The sequence below is a fragment of the Gymnoscopelus microlampas genome (assembly GCF_963454915.1).
Source record: "Gymnoscopelus microlampas genome assembly, chromosome: 14".
NCBI classification, from domain to species: domain Eukaryota; kingdom Metazoa; phylum Chordata; class Actinopteri; order Myctophiformes; family Myctophidae; genus Gymnoscopelus; species Gymnoscopelus microlampas.
Window position 1 is genome coordinate 13,750,170 of NC_139951.1, and position 17,054 is coordinate 13,767,223.

General features: G+C 42.5%; 2 protein-coding genes across 2 annotated transcripts in view; both read left to right on the top strand.

Moving 5' to 3' along the window:
- LOC311060594 (gap junction gamma-1 protein-like) overlaps nt 1-2,860 on the top strand; it is a 28,830-nt gene extending 25,970 nt beyond the window's left edge. The window contains exons 5-6 of the mRNA XM_084078825.1: nt 699-958; nt 1,936-2,860. Of these exons, the coding sequence (XP_083934951.1) occupies nt 699-958; nt 1,936-2,674 (999 nt within the window). The 3' untranslated portion in view covers nt 2,675-2,860. The remainder of the gene's footprint in view (nt 1-698; nt 959-1,935) is intronic.
- Nucleotides 2,861-9,033: 6,173 nt separating this feature from the next.
- LOC311060056 (centrosomal protein POC5-like) lies at nt 9,034-10,850 on the top strand (the record flags this gene model as incomplete). The annotated part of the gene is given in 4 exon segments (XM_084078184.1): nt 9,034-10,187; nt 10,446-10,473; nt 10,475-10,561; nt 10,827-10,850. Coding segments are annotated over 4 exon segments (1,293 nt in total).
- Between the last annotated feature and the right edge of the window lie 6,204 nt (nt 10,851-17,054).

Consider the following 17,054-nt stretch of genomic DNA (forward strand, 5'->3'; position numbering starts at 1 on the left):
TAGGAGGAAGATTTTTTTTCAAAAAAGTTAAAATCATGTTTTTATCGGACACGCCTCCAGTTCATTAAGTATACTGTACATGGTTCTCACCTTAGCACCTCCTCCATCACCTAAGCACCACCCACCTGTCTTAGTCCCTCTTCCTCCTCATGCCCACACCTGTTGTGTTATTTATGATAATGAGGGGGAGGGTACGTTTTTACTATGTCACTAAAGCGCTGTTTTTCTATTGGCACATTTGACCCTCAAGGTTTCAGCCTCCAGGTAGAAACTCCAAATAGTCAGAGAAGACATAAAACACCATAAAAACACCACCACAGGGCTTAATGAAGTTCTATCAACCTCATAGACACATGAAAAACTGAAAAAGTGCAAAAACCATGGCACCACCTCTTTAACGATTATTTTCTCAACGATTATTCTATCGATTACTTTATTTAATAATCAAGAAGCGCATTTTCTTTGTTACATGTTTTTTTTTATTCTGTATCAACGATTTTTTTCCCCATAATTTCATGATTAGCCACTTAAGTCGCAACGTGTCGCATCGTGACATGTTGTGGTGAGCTTGTAGATCTGATCTGATTGTTTTATTTTGAAAAAAAAAGCTAGGCGAAAGTTCAACCCCACCCGAAAACAGATTATTTTCATAATCAATTAAATCGATCAGTGCGATTAACCGCTGCACCCCTAACCAGGAGGAAGACCCCATGATCTACGAATTGGACAGCGATGACGACGCTGGGGTGGCGCCCAGTCGAGGCGGCCGGCGAGGTGCGGGCAAGGTACGCCACGACGGGCGCCAGCGCATCAAGGAGGACGGACTGATGCGGATTTACGTCCTCCAGCTGCTGGTGCGCTCGCTGCTGGAAGTGGGCTTCCTCATCGGACAGTTTGCCCTCTACGGCCTGAGGGTGCCCGCCACCTACGTCTGCCAGGGCCTGCCCTGCCCGCACAGGTGTGATGCCAATGTTTTAAAAAACACTGGTTCTCAACGTGGGGTCCGGGGATCACCATGGGGTCCAAATAGACCCTTAATGTAGCTGCCTACTCCAGCCGAACAGCCAAAATGTGTTCAGTTCAGCTGGCAAATAACAACAAAATTACATCATTCAGAACTTCGGGAGGGCCTGGCAATCAGAATCAGAATTATTGTTACTTCCACAATACACACTAGGTATACAAGGGAGCAAAATACAGTTCTCCGCAACTCATGGTGCTTGTCACATTTACGAACAACAGACACATTAAAAAGAGGAAAAGCCATTTAAAAACATTAAAGTAGAGAGAGAGCAGACAACATTGGTAAAAAACAAAAGTGCTGATGCATTCAAAGTGCAATATACAGTACTATTCAAAAGTGCTTATCCCAAAGTTTAGCTGTTCTGCGCCTCCAATATGTTTTTTGGCTGCTGTAATTGGTCAGACATTTGAGTTGGGTGTGATATGGTTAGTTTTGTGTCCGCATGCAGCCCGGCTACAACAGGTACAAACACCTCTGAAATCCCTCGCTAGTGACCATCCAAAAACACAACATATTGCAAGAAATGGCAAAACCTCCATTCCTTTGTTACAAACAGTGCAACAGGATATCCAGGTATTAAAACCACCGGTTACTGCACTGACTGGAAAAAAAAGCTTATCTGTCTGATGTTTTTCATGCCAGGCCTTAAGGGGCCCTCTGGTGGGCCCTGGACCAGACGTTGGGAAACAGTGTTCTAAACATCATGTACCTGATACTACATGTGTGTGTATATATATATATATACTATCTGCGTATATCTTTATTATTTATTTTACCTGTTTCTAGCTTCTGTTCTTTTCTCTCCTGCTCTTAACTCTATCCTCTCTTTTCTCATGAAAAAGGACATTTCACCCACTTCTTTACACCTGTAAACCTGTGATGTGACAATAAAGTCTGATTGTGATTCTCAGTGTGGACTGCTTTGTGTCGAGGCCGACCGAGAAGACCATCTTCCTGCGCATCATGTACGGCGTCTCCCTGCTCTGCCTGGCGCTCAACGTGTGGGAGATGCTCCACCTGGGCCTGGGCACCATCTGCGACATCCTGCGCTCCCGCCGCCACCACGCCCCGATTCCCGACCGCCGCGGCCCGTTGTACGGCCTGACGGAACCGCCGGCGCTCAACGAGGCGAGGGAGGGGCCGGCGGCGGCCGGGGGTGGCGAGTCTTACGGCAGCTACCCGTTCTCGTGGAGCGCCGCCTCCGCTCCGCCGGGGTACAACATCGCCGTCAAGCCCCTCCTGGTCTCCAACGGACTCCACGACCCGCAGCCGCTGCGGTTCACCGAGCTCAGCAACAACGCCAAGATGGCGTGCCGGCAGAACCGCGTCAACATCGCCCAGGAGGAGCAGCGGCGGCAGTACGACGACAACCTGACCACCAGGATCGGGGGCGGGGACGGCCGCGAGGCGCCGCAGAAGTCGCCCGACGGCCGTCAGACGCAGGACAGGCTGGAGGTGGCGATCCAGGCCTACAGCCAGCAACACGGGAACAGCGGCGGCGGAACCCGCTGCAAACCCCAGCGTGAGCGCAAACCCCGGCAGGCCTCCAAACACTCCAGCGGCGGCAGCAAGGCCGACAGGGACAGAGCGAGCAGCAGCAACAGCAGCAGCAGCAGATACGAGGAGGGCAAAGGTTCAGAGTGGATCTGATCACCTAGAGCCCGATTCATACTTTGTCGTGCGGCGTGCCAAAAATGACCTTCTTCTTTCGTGTATCATCAACTCAGCGTCTCTGGTCCCACTTGGAAGAGGCCGGCCTCCGAGGTTTGATCTGTACAGGGGACAGGTGGTGATGGGTGGTCTGTACAGGGGACAGGTGGTGATGGGTGGGCTGTACAGGGGACAGGTGGTGATGGGTGGTCTGTACAGGGGACAGGTGGTGATGGGTGGTCTGTACAGGGTACAGGTGGTGATGGGTGGGCTGTACAGGGGACAGGTGGTGATGGGTGGTCTGTACAGGGGACAGGTGGTGATGGGTGGTCTGTACAGGGGACAGGTGGTGATGGGTGGTCTGTACAGGGGACAGGTGGTGATGGGTGGTCTGTACAGGGGACAGGTGGGGATGGGTGGTCTGTACAGGGGACAGGTGGTGATGGGTGGTCTGTACAGGGGACAGGTGGGGATGGGTGGTCTGTACAAGGGACAGGTGGTGATGGGTGGTCTGTACAGGGGGCAGGTGGTGATGGGTGGTCTGTACAGGGGACAGGTGGGGATTATGTGTCTGCTCAGGCTCACCGCACTCACATGCTGCGCTGTCTGCCAAAATCCACTTATTCATAGGCCAAAAATAACCGATCTACAAGCTCACAACACGTCGCGGATGCCAATCAGTCTCAACCTTTTTCATTTCAAGAACCCCCAGTTCTATTTGGCCACGATCTAATAGGATTTTTTTTTTTTATCTCTTCGTGATGTGGAGTAACACACTCATCAGTGTTTATTTAACTCTAGTTTACAGACCTTTAAAGGTCCGTTTGGACCTCTGGTGGTCCCCGGACCAGACTTTGAGAAACAGCGGCGGATGCGACGCGTTGTGAGCTTGTAGATCTGTTTTCATGGCACAACACCGTTGTGTGACGGGAGCATAAATTAAGCATTACATAGAAAGGACTCAAAACCACCCCCCCCCCCCCCATAATGCCACATGCAGCTTTCTTGAGACAGGGTGAAGTCATGCGTAGAAAAACAATTAAAAATATATATATTTTGTACACTTACAGCCTACTTAGGCACGCATGCACACACAGTATTTTGTAATGGTACAGTATCTCTGATTATAAGTGGTATAAGCTCAGGGACAGCTGTGTATATGGCCAGTGTTACGTTTAATACTAAAATGTTCTTTAAAACTACAACTTTCTTTAAAACTATAGCTTTCTTTAAAACTGCTATCAATCTAGTTCATCAATCAATCTACTCATAATTTGCTTATCTGTAAATGTTCTCCAGGAAGTAGTTTCTGTATGGGTGAGAGAAAAAAACTAAATGTGTCACAATTTGTGACAGAAAAGTTGTGTTTGTATTTCATTTTCAATTCGAGAAACAAATTGATTTCTTTTAGCTGCCCTTTGGTGATGTGGCGGCCTGGGGAACTGGTATAAGACCACAGCAGCACTAAATAAATGTTGCTACATTAACATGTACAACTGTCACATTTCAAATGAATGACCATTACTGTATAAGTGCTCTCTGTGTTGAACCACTTACACCCATACAGTACTGTATACTTCATTGACCGGGGTCCGCCAAGGGTCTATATAGGCCCCCTCCTTTTTTCCTGCTACACCAAATCTCTCATCGAAAATAGCGATCGATAATCTCACACTTTGTGAGCTTGTATATCTGCTGTTTTCACCTAATGTTTGCCTATTTCCGCCTGATGTTTGCCTAATATCACATGCCCAGAATATGGACAGTAGGGTTCATGTGGTAAAAAAAAGGGGGAAAAAATAAGTAATGGAACGTTATACTTATTGAGATACCTTTTGTATCTGTTGTTCAAAGATTGCAAGTGCAATGGTGCTGTTTTTTTAAACTCCTGTTATGGTGATGAGAAGCTGTTGAATAAAGTGCCTTACCTGCTGTGTGGAAGAACAACAATGTAGGGCTGCAACTATCCATCATTTTCATAGCGATTATAATCTCCCCAAAATGCTAATTGTTTCTTTTTGTAATCGACTAAATTGAATAGTCTGATCAACCACTAAAACCCTACTTTATACACACAAAATACCCCAAATAGCCGGTCTACAAGGTCATAACACGGCAACGCGTAGTGAGCTTGTAGATTGGCCACTTTCTGTATTTTTGGCCCATTTATGCTGCTGTGTTTAAACATTGAAAAAGGACAGAATGGGGGGGGGAATAAATCCACCCCCCAAGATTTAATTCTTTTTTTTTTTTTTTTCCAATCAACTGTTGCACCCTTAGAACGTAATCATCGCTACGAACTGGAATGAGGGCAGTCCACTGGCTCCACCCATTCATATGCTGTACATTTCAGGACAGCCTATCGTCGCTGTCGGGGAGAAACCCTGTATGTCCAAAACTGTTACTTTTCAGGAAATGGAATGAAAATAACCCGTGTTTAGAATGGCTCCAATGTAGTTATTATTTAAGCTCTTGTTAGTACTTTTCATTGGTTCAATATTTATAAAACTCACTGACACACTTAAAGAAGTAGTTCACCCAAAACATCACTTATTTTCTATCAATTACACACCCCATGAAGCCTTGAATTCATAGAGATTTTTTTGTCGCATTCTGAGCCAATAATTTGATTACCGGGGTCATCTGTCAATAGGAGACTCAGTAGGAGACCTTTTGAGTCTCCTACCTACAGTATCAGTCCTACCGGAGACTCCGCCGGTCATCAAATTACTGGCTTAGGAATGTGACAAGAACAAGTTAATTCAAGGCTTCATGGGGTGTGTAATTGATAGAAAATAAGTAATGTTTTGGGTGAACAACTCATTTAACCACTTTCACTTTAACTTAAAAGTTTTTCAAAAATAGATCTACAAAGCTCACAACGTGTCAGGATATTCTTGCTACTGTGACTAGTGATGAAGTGGGGCATTCATTTATGAAAAAACATAAAAAGTTGAAATACGGTGATGCAAGGTTTCTGCCCAACAGCAACGATATGACATTACTGCCATATAGAAGTGAGAGAGAAAGAAAAAAAAAAGATTTAACACTATTTTTAAGTTAACATTATACTGTGATTTGTGCCATTTGTTTACTTTTTGCTGTATTACTCTGGTTTGTGTTTTCATGACATAACATTTCAATACATGGGTTGACAGTGTTTGGATACATTTTTGTTGTCAGTGTTCTAAAGAGTAGTGTTTGTGTTCTTAACCACTTAAGGTCTTTACCCACTGGGGGCGTGACAAATAAACAAAACGAAAATTCTAGTATTTTGCAACACAACTATTCATGCAATTGATCATTGTCACACAGGTTGATGCATTTATTCGAGGTGAAAAATCGTCTGTGTTCAGAATAATAATAATAATAAAAATCATTTTATGATGTAATATTATTTTGGATATACTCAGACAACAGTTAGTGAAAATATACTTTAGGCAAATTAAATGCGTGATAAAAACGCCCCTGGTGTGTACGAACCTCAAGTCCTAATATACTTCATCGTATGGTGAATAGTGAAATAGCACATCTACAATCTCACATTGTGTCGCATGCGTTGAGCTTGTAGATCTGCATTTTTTTTTAAATATTTTAAGTTTTGCCTATAATGACAAGCCCAAAAAGTGGTTAAGCCTTCATCAAAGGTTTTGTACAACATAATGTTCTGTTAGGTGAGACATTTGGCTCACTTCTCATTTATTTATCGTTGTTTAAGTGTTCACCTTACAGTATAAGTTACAGTGTATGTGGACCAGCAGTTTGTTGTTTTTTGGGGTCAAGTAAAAGTTTTGTCTGTCAAGCAACACATATTGTTTTAGGCCTTTTAGCTTATTTTCAGACTGAAATGTCATCAAGGCTAAGTGCTTGGCAGGTTGTACTGTGCCACTGTTTCCATTTTGGGAGAAATGTTTTGTATGAAAACGAGCATGTTCAGAAGTACAAGGGGTCTGAGTAAATAAAAGGAATATTGTTATATATGCAGCCTTTGTACACTCATCACACTTTAACACTAAATAGAAAATAAAACCAAGTAAAATGAACAATCGATAATAATAAAAAAAGAAGAGCCGTCCAATGTGCATGAACGGTTAAACATAAGGTGGTGCAGAATGTGCTGTAGGCCAGCAGAGGTGTGGTGTAGCTTCCAATATAAGAAAGCTATTTTTTTTAAAGGAAAAATTAAAACGAACACACTCGCATTGGTTAAGGGAAAAAAAAAGTGTAAAATCGTTGCTGTCGGGTAGAAACCTCTTCTCCATATTTTAACTTTTTGTGTTTTTTCATAAATAATTGCTCTACTTGATCATACTGTAATGTTTTTGAATTTGAGTCCTGAAAAGCAACAGTTTTGGACATATGAGGTTTCCACCCGACAGAGACGATATAGTGGTTGTGTTCAACTTGTGCTGGAGTGACAAAACTATTCATGGTGCAAAAAACATACAACACGTTGCATTTTATGTAACACTTTATTGCCATCTACTGGTCAATGTTGGAGAACCCATAGCCTTTAAAAAAAATATTATTTATCTTTTGGGGCTTTTCTGTCTTTAATTGATAGTGTACTGTGGAGATGGACAGGAAACAGGGGGAGAGACATGCGCTGTCAGGCTACATTAGAAGTGCCCTTACCGCTAGGCCAGTAGTCCGGGCCAAGAGAACCCACAGCCTTGAATTAACATACTGCTGTGGTTCTCAAACTTTTAAATTTCAAGGACCACCACTTTGGTGTGCATTAGGGCCACGGACAAATGGACGGGTCCATTTGGTTCCAGTTAGAATCAGAATCAACTTATTGTCACATCACAGGTTTACAGGTGTACAGGAGTGGGTGAAATTTATCGTTTTCGTTGTTTTCAGGAAGAGAAAAAGAAAAAGGGAGAAAGGAGATCAAACAGTACATACAAACATGTCAAGGATAGGCAGAAATCTAGAGATATCTACATACACATAACACGTCCAGCTGAACAGTAGTACTGTGTACATGAGGTTAGGCATATGGTTAGGCACAAAGGTGGTAGCTTCGGTAGGTCCACAAAACAGTATTGAACATGAGATGAATTGCAAACAGAGTATCAGCGTCGGCCCAAGGCCAGCCTGATGACAGGCGTGGTCATTCCTTGTTCAACACTGATGGTAGCCTGGTGGAAGCTGTTCAGAAACCTGGTTACAGACCTGTAGGGTTCAATTCATTTACCTGGTCCCCAGACCCCACTTTGAGAACCACTGCTACGGTACTGTAAATGGAAATTATGCTTTATATGCATTAATTTAATTCTGCACCCATATACCTATTGTGTGAGGCAGCTCTCCAGTGGCCAAGTTAGTTAAATGTGCTTTAAAAAAACATACAATACAATAATCCTTTCGTACTGTCCACGGACATAATTAATAATGTGGGGAGGGTTGACCCTATGAACATAAAAGAGACATTTCACGACTAGGTCATGACTTGGCTCAGTAGTCGTGGCAAAGAAGGGGGAAACACGCGTTTCAGTGGTAAAAAGAAACGTATATTTTAAACCCAAATTATACAAAACACAATAAACTAAAGGGGACAGACAGGAATTCTTGGATAAAGCAGATCTGAAAGACAGTAAGAGCATTCTAACAGTGTGCACATGGAAAAAAAAACATATCTGTGAAATGCCTGAGAGACATGAAAACATCTTCCATGGACATCAGTCATGAGCTGTCAGTGGGTGAAATTATTTTTTGTACAAGTTTTGCTTTCCTCAGTATTTGTTTAGTGTGGCATTTGGTTACGGCCTTTGTACCGATGACGATGCTGAAACAGAGGTGATCCACTCGATACTCATATGGGCACGGTTAGCCGGAACTCCATATTTGGACATCGTGACTTCACCATAATGACAACGCAAGCATCGCCGTCACATATTTAAGCAATGCATTTTCAGTGAAACAGTCACACTATCTATCCATCTGAACTCTCTGAGGAATTGATGTCACAGACATCGGAGCACCTACTGCGAGACTTCCCAGCACTCTTCAGGAACCGTCACCTCCCACCCGAGGTGGGAGCTTCCTTCAACCACAGGTCTTCCAGAGTAACCCCGGGTCAACACGATACAGGATTCAGACCCATTACTCCATACTCAGTTGTAAGACACTTGAAGCCACCCTCGGATCACACGGGCAGACATCACTGGTTAGTTTCTGATCAGACAGCCCTTTTACAAAAAGTGCTGAGTATTTTGTACAAGTATCTTCCAAAGTGAAGTCTTTCTCACTCTTGTCTAAGATAGAGTCAGTATTGTTATGGGAAAAAAGTTGACAGTTGAATAAAAGCTAACAGAAAGAAGTCACATAATTGTCTGCGATATTCAACAGAAACAATGTCCTCAGGTGAAGGAAAACCAAGCAGTCCAGTTCTTCCAAAAGACAGGGGCCGTTTCTCCGTTTCTTCTCTGCTACAGGATGAGGAGCTCCTCCGCTACACTGAGATCACTCCGAAGTCGGACGCACCAGCTGGAGCTCAGCTTCATCTCCTCGGCACCTCACTTCCGTCCATACGTCCATCAAGTTCCCTTGAACATTATGACACAAGACAATATCGTCTAGATTCATCTCCAGAGGCTGAAGATGGGCGGCGTTCGTATAGGGGCGTGAGATCACCACGTGTTGTTGTCGAACCCTCTACTACACCGTCCCGATCCTATTATATGGACCAGACAGTGGGCGCGTCCGAGAGCAGGGTCTCCGAGGCTTCTTCAGACAGGACCCACACACCATCGCTGGGATCGTCCAGACAAAGCAGTCCAAACTCCTCAGCGTCTGTGGAGAACTTGAACGAGATGGAGTCCGCCTGTCTGTCGGTGATGAGGAGTTGGCAGCTGTCAATAGCGGATCAACAGAACCAGGAGATGAGAGGAGAGAAGGAGAGGTTCTTTTCCCTCAACACAGAGATGGACAGCCTCAAACAGCAGCTGCAAGCTTGCCAGACGTCCAACCAGAGGAAAGACCACTTGATCATGAAAATGAGTCAGGTATTGGACGAACAGAAAGAAAAAGTGGAGAAGATGAGAGGTCTGACCCGCTGGAGACTGAGGCACGCCGAGGCCAAAGAGGAGGCTCACGCTTCCCGGAAGGCTCAGCAGCATTACCATCTAAAGCTGAAGAAAAAAGTCTGGTCCGGCTGGTACTCGCTGATCCACACTCACTGGAGGGACCATGTGGAAGGGGTCTATCGCGCCAAAGCAACGGAGGCCTGCACCCGCGTGTCTGCAGAGTACGAAGCCAAGATTGCAGTTTACCGCGAGGCTTCAGAGAAGGACCACGCTGAGATCCGGAGACTGCGAGCAGAGCGAGAACGCATGAAGGCTCTCAACATGGAGGCTCTGAACTACACAGAGCTGCCTGCTGACAATCTCCCGTCGGCCGGTGATGGTCCATATTCTGACATAGCGAGTCAGAATATGGATGGCCAGTATCCATCTCGTCCGGTGTCGTCTACACCACGGATCAGTCCGGTCCACCTTGACTCTCCCGGGTGTCTGTCCCATTGTGAAACAAGACAGGTAACGCCCGCTCAAAAGAAGAAACCCTCAAAAACGTCCAGCTCTCAAACAAGACCATGGGTCAATGGACGCGCGTTGACGCCCGCTCAACCGAAACCCGTAAAGCCGGTGGTGACACCTCGCTGCACACCGTGTCCTGACCTCGCCAAGACCTCCCGCACCCACACCCAGGGGATGGGGGTGGCTCCGCCAATGAGATCTATCAGCGTTGAACGCCCTTAACCCAGCAGCTACACAGTTACACAGCTCACGGTTGGCCCGGGCAACAGCTGCCAAGTTCCCCAGTTTGTCTCAACAGAGAATCTCTGGAGCAATGACCCATACTAGAACACCCTTCAACACGCACGTGACACACACTCCATTAAAATCGTCACGTAAAAGATGCTGTACCGTACATTTCAAAAGTGCAGTACAGTATGTCGACTGCACTTTTGAAATGTACAACAATGCAACAATTTCAGAAATCTAGTTATTTGGAATAATATTTGAATTCTCATTCAATAATAATATTAATAATAAGCCCATGAACATGCTGTTCTAGGGCTTTTAGGATTTTTTTGTTTGTTTTTTGTCACCCTGTAAAGCAGTAATAATGTCATGTGTTTTCTCAGTTTGTCATACCACAGAATGTGTAATTAACCAACCAGACACATTTGAATAGTTAAAACAATTGCCAAGTTTCACAAATTAGGTTTCGAAGGTGTGAAAAAACGAGCAGTATTGTTTTTTTCGTATGTGCTCAAAGTGTGACGCATACACCTCATGATATGAGGTCATGATACCTCCTTTGTATCTCTAGGTAGTTGAGATGGTTATTGATGGAGACATCAATATATTCAAATGCCAGATATGTATTTGTTTTGAACATTTTCTGGGGGATTCTAATGTTATTGTTCCAAGTAGTTCCTGGGACAATAACTAATTAACAGAAAGGGATTTGGAATGTATTTGTGTATCTTTACTATTTTACCTTATATACAGTATATTTAATATTTTTTTGTTTATTGTTACTAGGATTTTAGGTCATGAATACACTGCCCGCCCACGATTCCTATGTATAGAAACACCCCTGACCATAAAGGCCCTGACACACATAGACTCTCAAGACACTCGTGTCAAGAAACTCACTGTTATGTGCATGCTTCTATGCACTGGGTTTGTTTGTGTGATATTGGTCTCATGAGCACTCATCAACCCTGATGGCTCATCTGCCATCAGGGTTGTTGGGGAGTGTGATTGTCTCAGACGCTCAGTCCAAGTCCAAGCCCTTTACTTCCTCATGCAAGCAAAGTTGTGAAGGACAGCGCATGCAACAATGACGTCACATGTCAGGTGGTGAAGGCACTGACATTTTAAAATGCCAAAGGACATTTCATTGCGTATATAACGTGGTTCTTGCATGGGCATGATTGTACAGTAGCTGCCCTCTGCTGCTGTCTGGGAGCCAACAGGAAGGGCTCACAGCAGGATACCCCCTGTCTCCCAGGATCAGGCCACGGAATCCACCTGACTTGAGAACACGAAATGCAACAACTAAGACTAGATAAATAGCAGGGTAAAACTTTGTCGGGTGGAAACCTCATATGTCCAAAACTGTTAAAATTCAAAAATAGCAAAAGTAGCAGAGCGACAAGCTCAAAACGCGGCATTTTGCTTTTCGAGCTTGTCGATCTGCTACTTTTGATGCTTTTGTGTGACGCTGTAGTATGATCAAGTAGGGTAATCATTTACGAAAAAACACAAAATATGGAGATAAGAGGTTTCTGCCCGACAGAAACGAAGATGATCAGGCATCATGCATTGAGCCAGGCCACAATGTAACTGCATCATTGATGAACAGCAGGTCAGCATCACAGATCATCTGAAACAATGAGATGAGATATGTTGAGGTCATTTAATGCACATAATGTATGTAGTTACAGTAACTATAAGTCATTCTTGAATTCATCTGCTTCATGGTCACTGGCAGGGCATTTTATCTGCACATAATATATCAGGGATTTAATTGCCAAATGGCAAACAGTGGCTTTACATACATTTTCAGCATCACCTACTGAATACAAAAACATCCCACTGGCGAAGAATCAGAGTGCAATACAGACAATCTCTGGGATGGCCAGGGTATGCATGGCTCTGTGCTGTGCTATGTGATACCTTTGGACTTATCAGCCTAGAGCACTGATTCTCAAACTGTGGGCCTAGGCAAGTGAGCCTACCAAATAATTGGCGAAACATTACACTTGTAATGACTAGAGGTTTTGGCCGCTTTTGGCCAAAAGATACTGCGGTCAGAAAAAAGGAAAGCTGCTGTGGCTAAAATGTTAGGATGGACTGTAGTAGGAAATGTCGTTTTTTATTAACCGTACAATATGTAAGTACATTGAAGGCGGGAAAGAAGCCTATATTATAGCCAGAGCTCTGATCAACAGTCTGTGGCAAGTTTCAGGGCAAATGGAGTGATCGTGTGTTGACATATTTTGGAGGTCATTTCAATTAAAGAAGTAGGATAATATAACATTAATATTAAGTGATGCCAATAAATAAGAACTTAGTTCCATTGATGCGAGGTGGAACACAATCTATTGATTGATCATTCAAATAAAAGGAAAAGTAAACAAATGCACACGGCCCACACATCTGACCAAGATTGATTGATTGAATACTTTATTTAGAAAGACATGGTACAAGTACATGGAAGTACAATTCACAATACAAGGTCCTCTAAACCGGATCGCTCATAAAAGCACTTGGCTTATTTAAAATGATGGTCAGGTGGGTGGGCCACGAATGCTTTCAAGATTTACAAGTGGGCCCTGATCCAGAAAAGGTTGAGAACCACTGGTCTACAGAGGTAGCATATGCCATCCCCTGAAAATCTATAACACTCATACAGATGATGAGAAAGACAATGGGTCCAATCTGTCACTAAAACGTGTTCCTGGTTGAAAGCTCAAGACGACTGCCTGCATCATCCACTAACTACATCCTCCAGGAAACTGTTGCACTGTGAAGCAAGCATAAACACAATTAATATAGGCCTTTATATACAGCATATTGCCCATATCGCTTACATTGAAAACACCATTGCAACATTGCCAGCCATTTTTTATCTGAAGAACTGCAATAATACTATCAAATACACACACACACACACACACACACACACACACACACACACACACACACACACACACACACACACACACACACACACACACACACACACACACACACACACACACACACACACACACAAACAATTAAATGTGAAAATGGCATTCGTTTATTGGATTAACAGCTATTTCACAAAATGAGATGGCTGAACAGATAAAATATAAGGAACTGGATTAATAACCTGGTTTGGAGCAGGCTATAGCTGCACAGAGGAAATCACTTATGTGCCACTGCTGATGAAACAGAGTCATGGAAAAAGATAGCTGGCTAAGTTATCCCTGCTAGATCACTCTGCTTTGTGCTTTCAGACAAGAGATCCACGTCTTAAGGAAAATACCTATAATATGAGACAGATGTGTTCAATTCTGCACTTACTGGAAATGGATATGCATGTAGGAAACATGCCTCTCTGGCCTTCTGAAGCCCTGGGTGTTTATGAAACAAAAATGTAAACTCTGAATAAACTGCATGCCAATAAGAAAACAAAAACAAAGTTGCCTTTACAACTCTAACTATAGATTGTATTGCCAATCTAGGGATACTGAGAACAGACATATTGCTATGATAGTTAGGTAGCCCACACAGAACATATAAACCCAATACAGTTTGCATACAGAACCAAACAAAAGGACAAGAAAGATTATTTCCATTGTGTCTGTCATGATAGTTAGGTAGGTAGTTATAATCAGCATTGAACATAATATAAACCCAATACAGTTTGCATACAGAGCAAACAAAAGGACAAGAAAGATGATTGACATTTTATCTGCCATCAAGACTCAAGATAAAAGAAAGAAATCAAGTCACTGATTTCAATACAGGTGTCAGGTGCATGTGCATCAATGTTTTGTTCTGTGTCCTTTTCTATGATAACAATAAACACAATACAATCCTCAAGCTTGACCTCAGGGAGACCATGACACCAGCAGATGACTGTTCATGTGCAGTAAAACCTTTCACAACAACAATCAGTTTATATTATAATTCCTATCATTTTATTTTTCCATGTCCTTCACAATCCCCATCCTGGGAAGACAGTAGGCTAATGTAGACAAAGATTGGTGTGCAAATACCCCGGATTGTTCTGTATTCTGTAACACAATGTCAAATGTGTTTTTCTTATGTTTGTCCACATCAAAGTTAACCCTGACTACACCAACTTGTTCCTGTGTGACATTTACTATCACTGCTAGTGCTATCACTCAGTAGTTGTGTAGCAAATAACAGTAGTTTGAATGGATATGCAAAGGAAATTGTTACTCAAATTGACCACAAGGTGGCTCTCTCTTAACACAATATAGGACCATATTTCGTTTCATTTTATTTTATTTTCAGTCTGTCATTTTATTTCTGTAATCCTTGAATTCACTACCGGTACATTTTCTACAAAAAAAATAATAAAAATGAGGTTCACGAACGTCGAAACCAGACGTAGCCATGGTGTGTCACACGACGCTCGTCCGTCACGAGCGTCATGGCTGAACTTCAACCGGGTTTTTGCACTTTCTCCATTTACAACCTGTACATCTACATAAACGTTCACATATCAAATATAAAGTGCTTACGCCATGGCCACGGATATTAAGATTGTACTCGAACCCTCAAAAGTACATGTTTGTTCCGTATTGTTCAATACAAAGCATTTTAATCCGATTGGTGGCCATTTTCTTCGAATTTGCTTTCAACATGACCTATCGGTTGGGAGGTGTTTTGCACTCTGATACAATATAACTCTATGAGAAAATGACCACTAATCAGATTAAAATGATATTTATTGAACAATACGGATGATAAGGGTACTTATACCCACCCGAAGTAAATTTTAACATCCGTGGCCATAACGTAAGCACTTTATATTTTAAATTTCAACGTTCAAGTAGATTTATGGACCGTAAATGGAGAAAGTGCAAAAACCAGGTTGAAGTTTCGTCATGACTGTCACGATATGACAGTCATATTTCAGAGCTAAACAGGACGTGACGTTTTCTTACGTCCTCATTTTGTTTGTGTTGTTTAAAACTAATGGCGGTTGGTCCTCCTCGTTGTGCTTTATAATTCACACACAGTCTGTTATAAAACACTTTCCTCTGCACAAGAACCACCAGAAGGTACGTAATGCTGCACAGAGCAGCTTCTGTGAGTTTATAATGGACTTCTACAGCGTGTCTGAGGGGGTTTTAATGTAGCCGTTAGCTAAGCTAACGAATAAAAGGTTAAAGCCTGGGCGTATGCTGCGTCGTACGACGGCGTCACTCGCCAAAAAGATCAGATCTACAAGCTGGCGACGCGTCGCCTCATTGTGCGTTGGTAGCGTGTGGATCTGTTCTCTTTTGGCCAGCGACAAAAAAGCATAGAATATTCTATCATATTCTTACACAATTAAATTCAATTATGTAAGTAAAGTATGAGACCAGTGGTGGAAAGTAACTAAGTACTCAAGTACTGTACTTACGTACAATTTTGAGGTGCTTTAACTTTGCTGGAGTCTTTCCAACGTTTCGATACTTTTACTTCTACTCCCCCACATCTCTGAGGTGAATACTTTACTCAACTACAATTATTTGAAAACTTTAGTTACTAGTTACTTTAGATTTTGATTACAAAACATACATTAACCACTTCGGCTTTGTATACATTTGAAAATAGCCGATCTATTGTGAGCTTGTAAATCTGCTATTTTCAAAAGATTGTTATACATCTTTACATTTTGAAAACGTGTTAAATGGACGGACATTCTGCATAATGAATACTTTCTACATTTTGATTACTGGACTTTTAATTGAGTATGTCTACGTTGCAGTATTGATACTTTTTCCTTAAGTAAAGTACTTACTTTTTCCACAATAGATTTTCAGCCCATATGTTCTTCAACTGTTTTGGGTCACAGAGTAGACATCTCCTTTGTAAGCAGAAGCTCCCATGTTTTCTATTAGCTAGATGGGTCAAGCAGCTTGACCCTTAAATTTGTGATCCATAACCAAGGTCCAATATGAGAAATATTTCCATAACATCAATAATGTGTAGCCTAATTGTTAGCAAGTATTACTCATGGTCTATTTATCTTTAATACGCTTTTAAAATAAAATAAACTAACCAGTACATAAGAAGGCATGTTTTCAGCTGTCCAGGGGACAACAAAAAAATCTGCATTGGGGCCACAGTCAGTTTCCTTGGAAAGCACACTTCAAATTTCATTTAAAAAAAAAAAGATACTTGAATTTCTACAGAGTTTGGCCCACCAGGTAGATACTGTTGGGACAGACTGGAACAACCAGTGCAGGGATTGAGGTTGCATAATGTGGTGATATGTTGTGAAGCGCTTTATACTGATAAGGTGTTATGTGACTGCAGTCTGCAGGTATGGTTGTGGCTCACCATTGTGGCTTCTACCATCAGATGAAGTCACCAACCTGCTGCACTTTGAGGCACATCAGCTTGGTGTTAATTTAACATTTATTAACATTATTTCTCTAATATTTGATTAAAAGTTTCGATTCAAGGTACAAAATAATCTGGGATCAATTTTGAGCTTTTAGATCATGCATATTATGCTCCACTGTGATTCCAGAATATTTTAGTATTTTTTTTCCTTTTTCTGCATAAAATAATCCATATAATCCATGACATGAACATGATGACATCTCTGTTGGCCCTTTGTTTGAGAG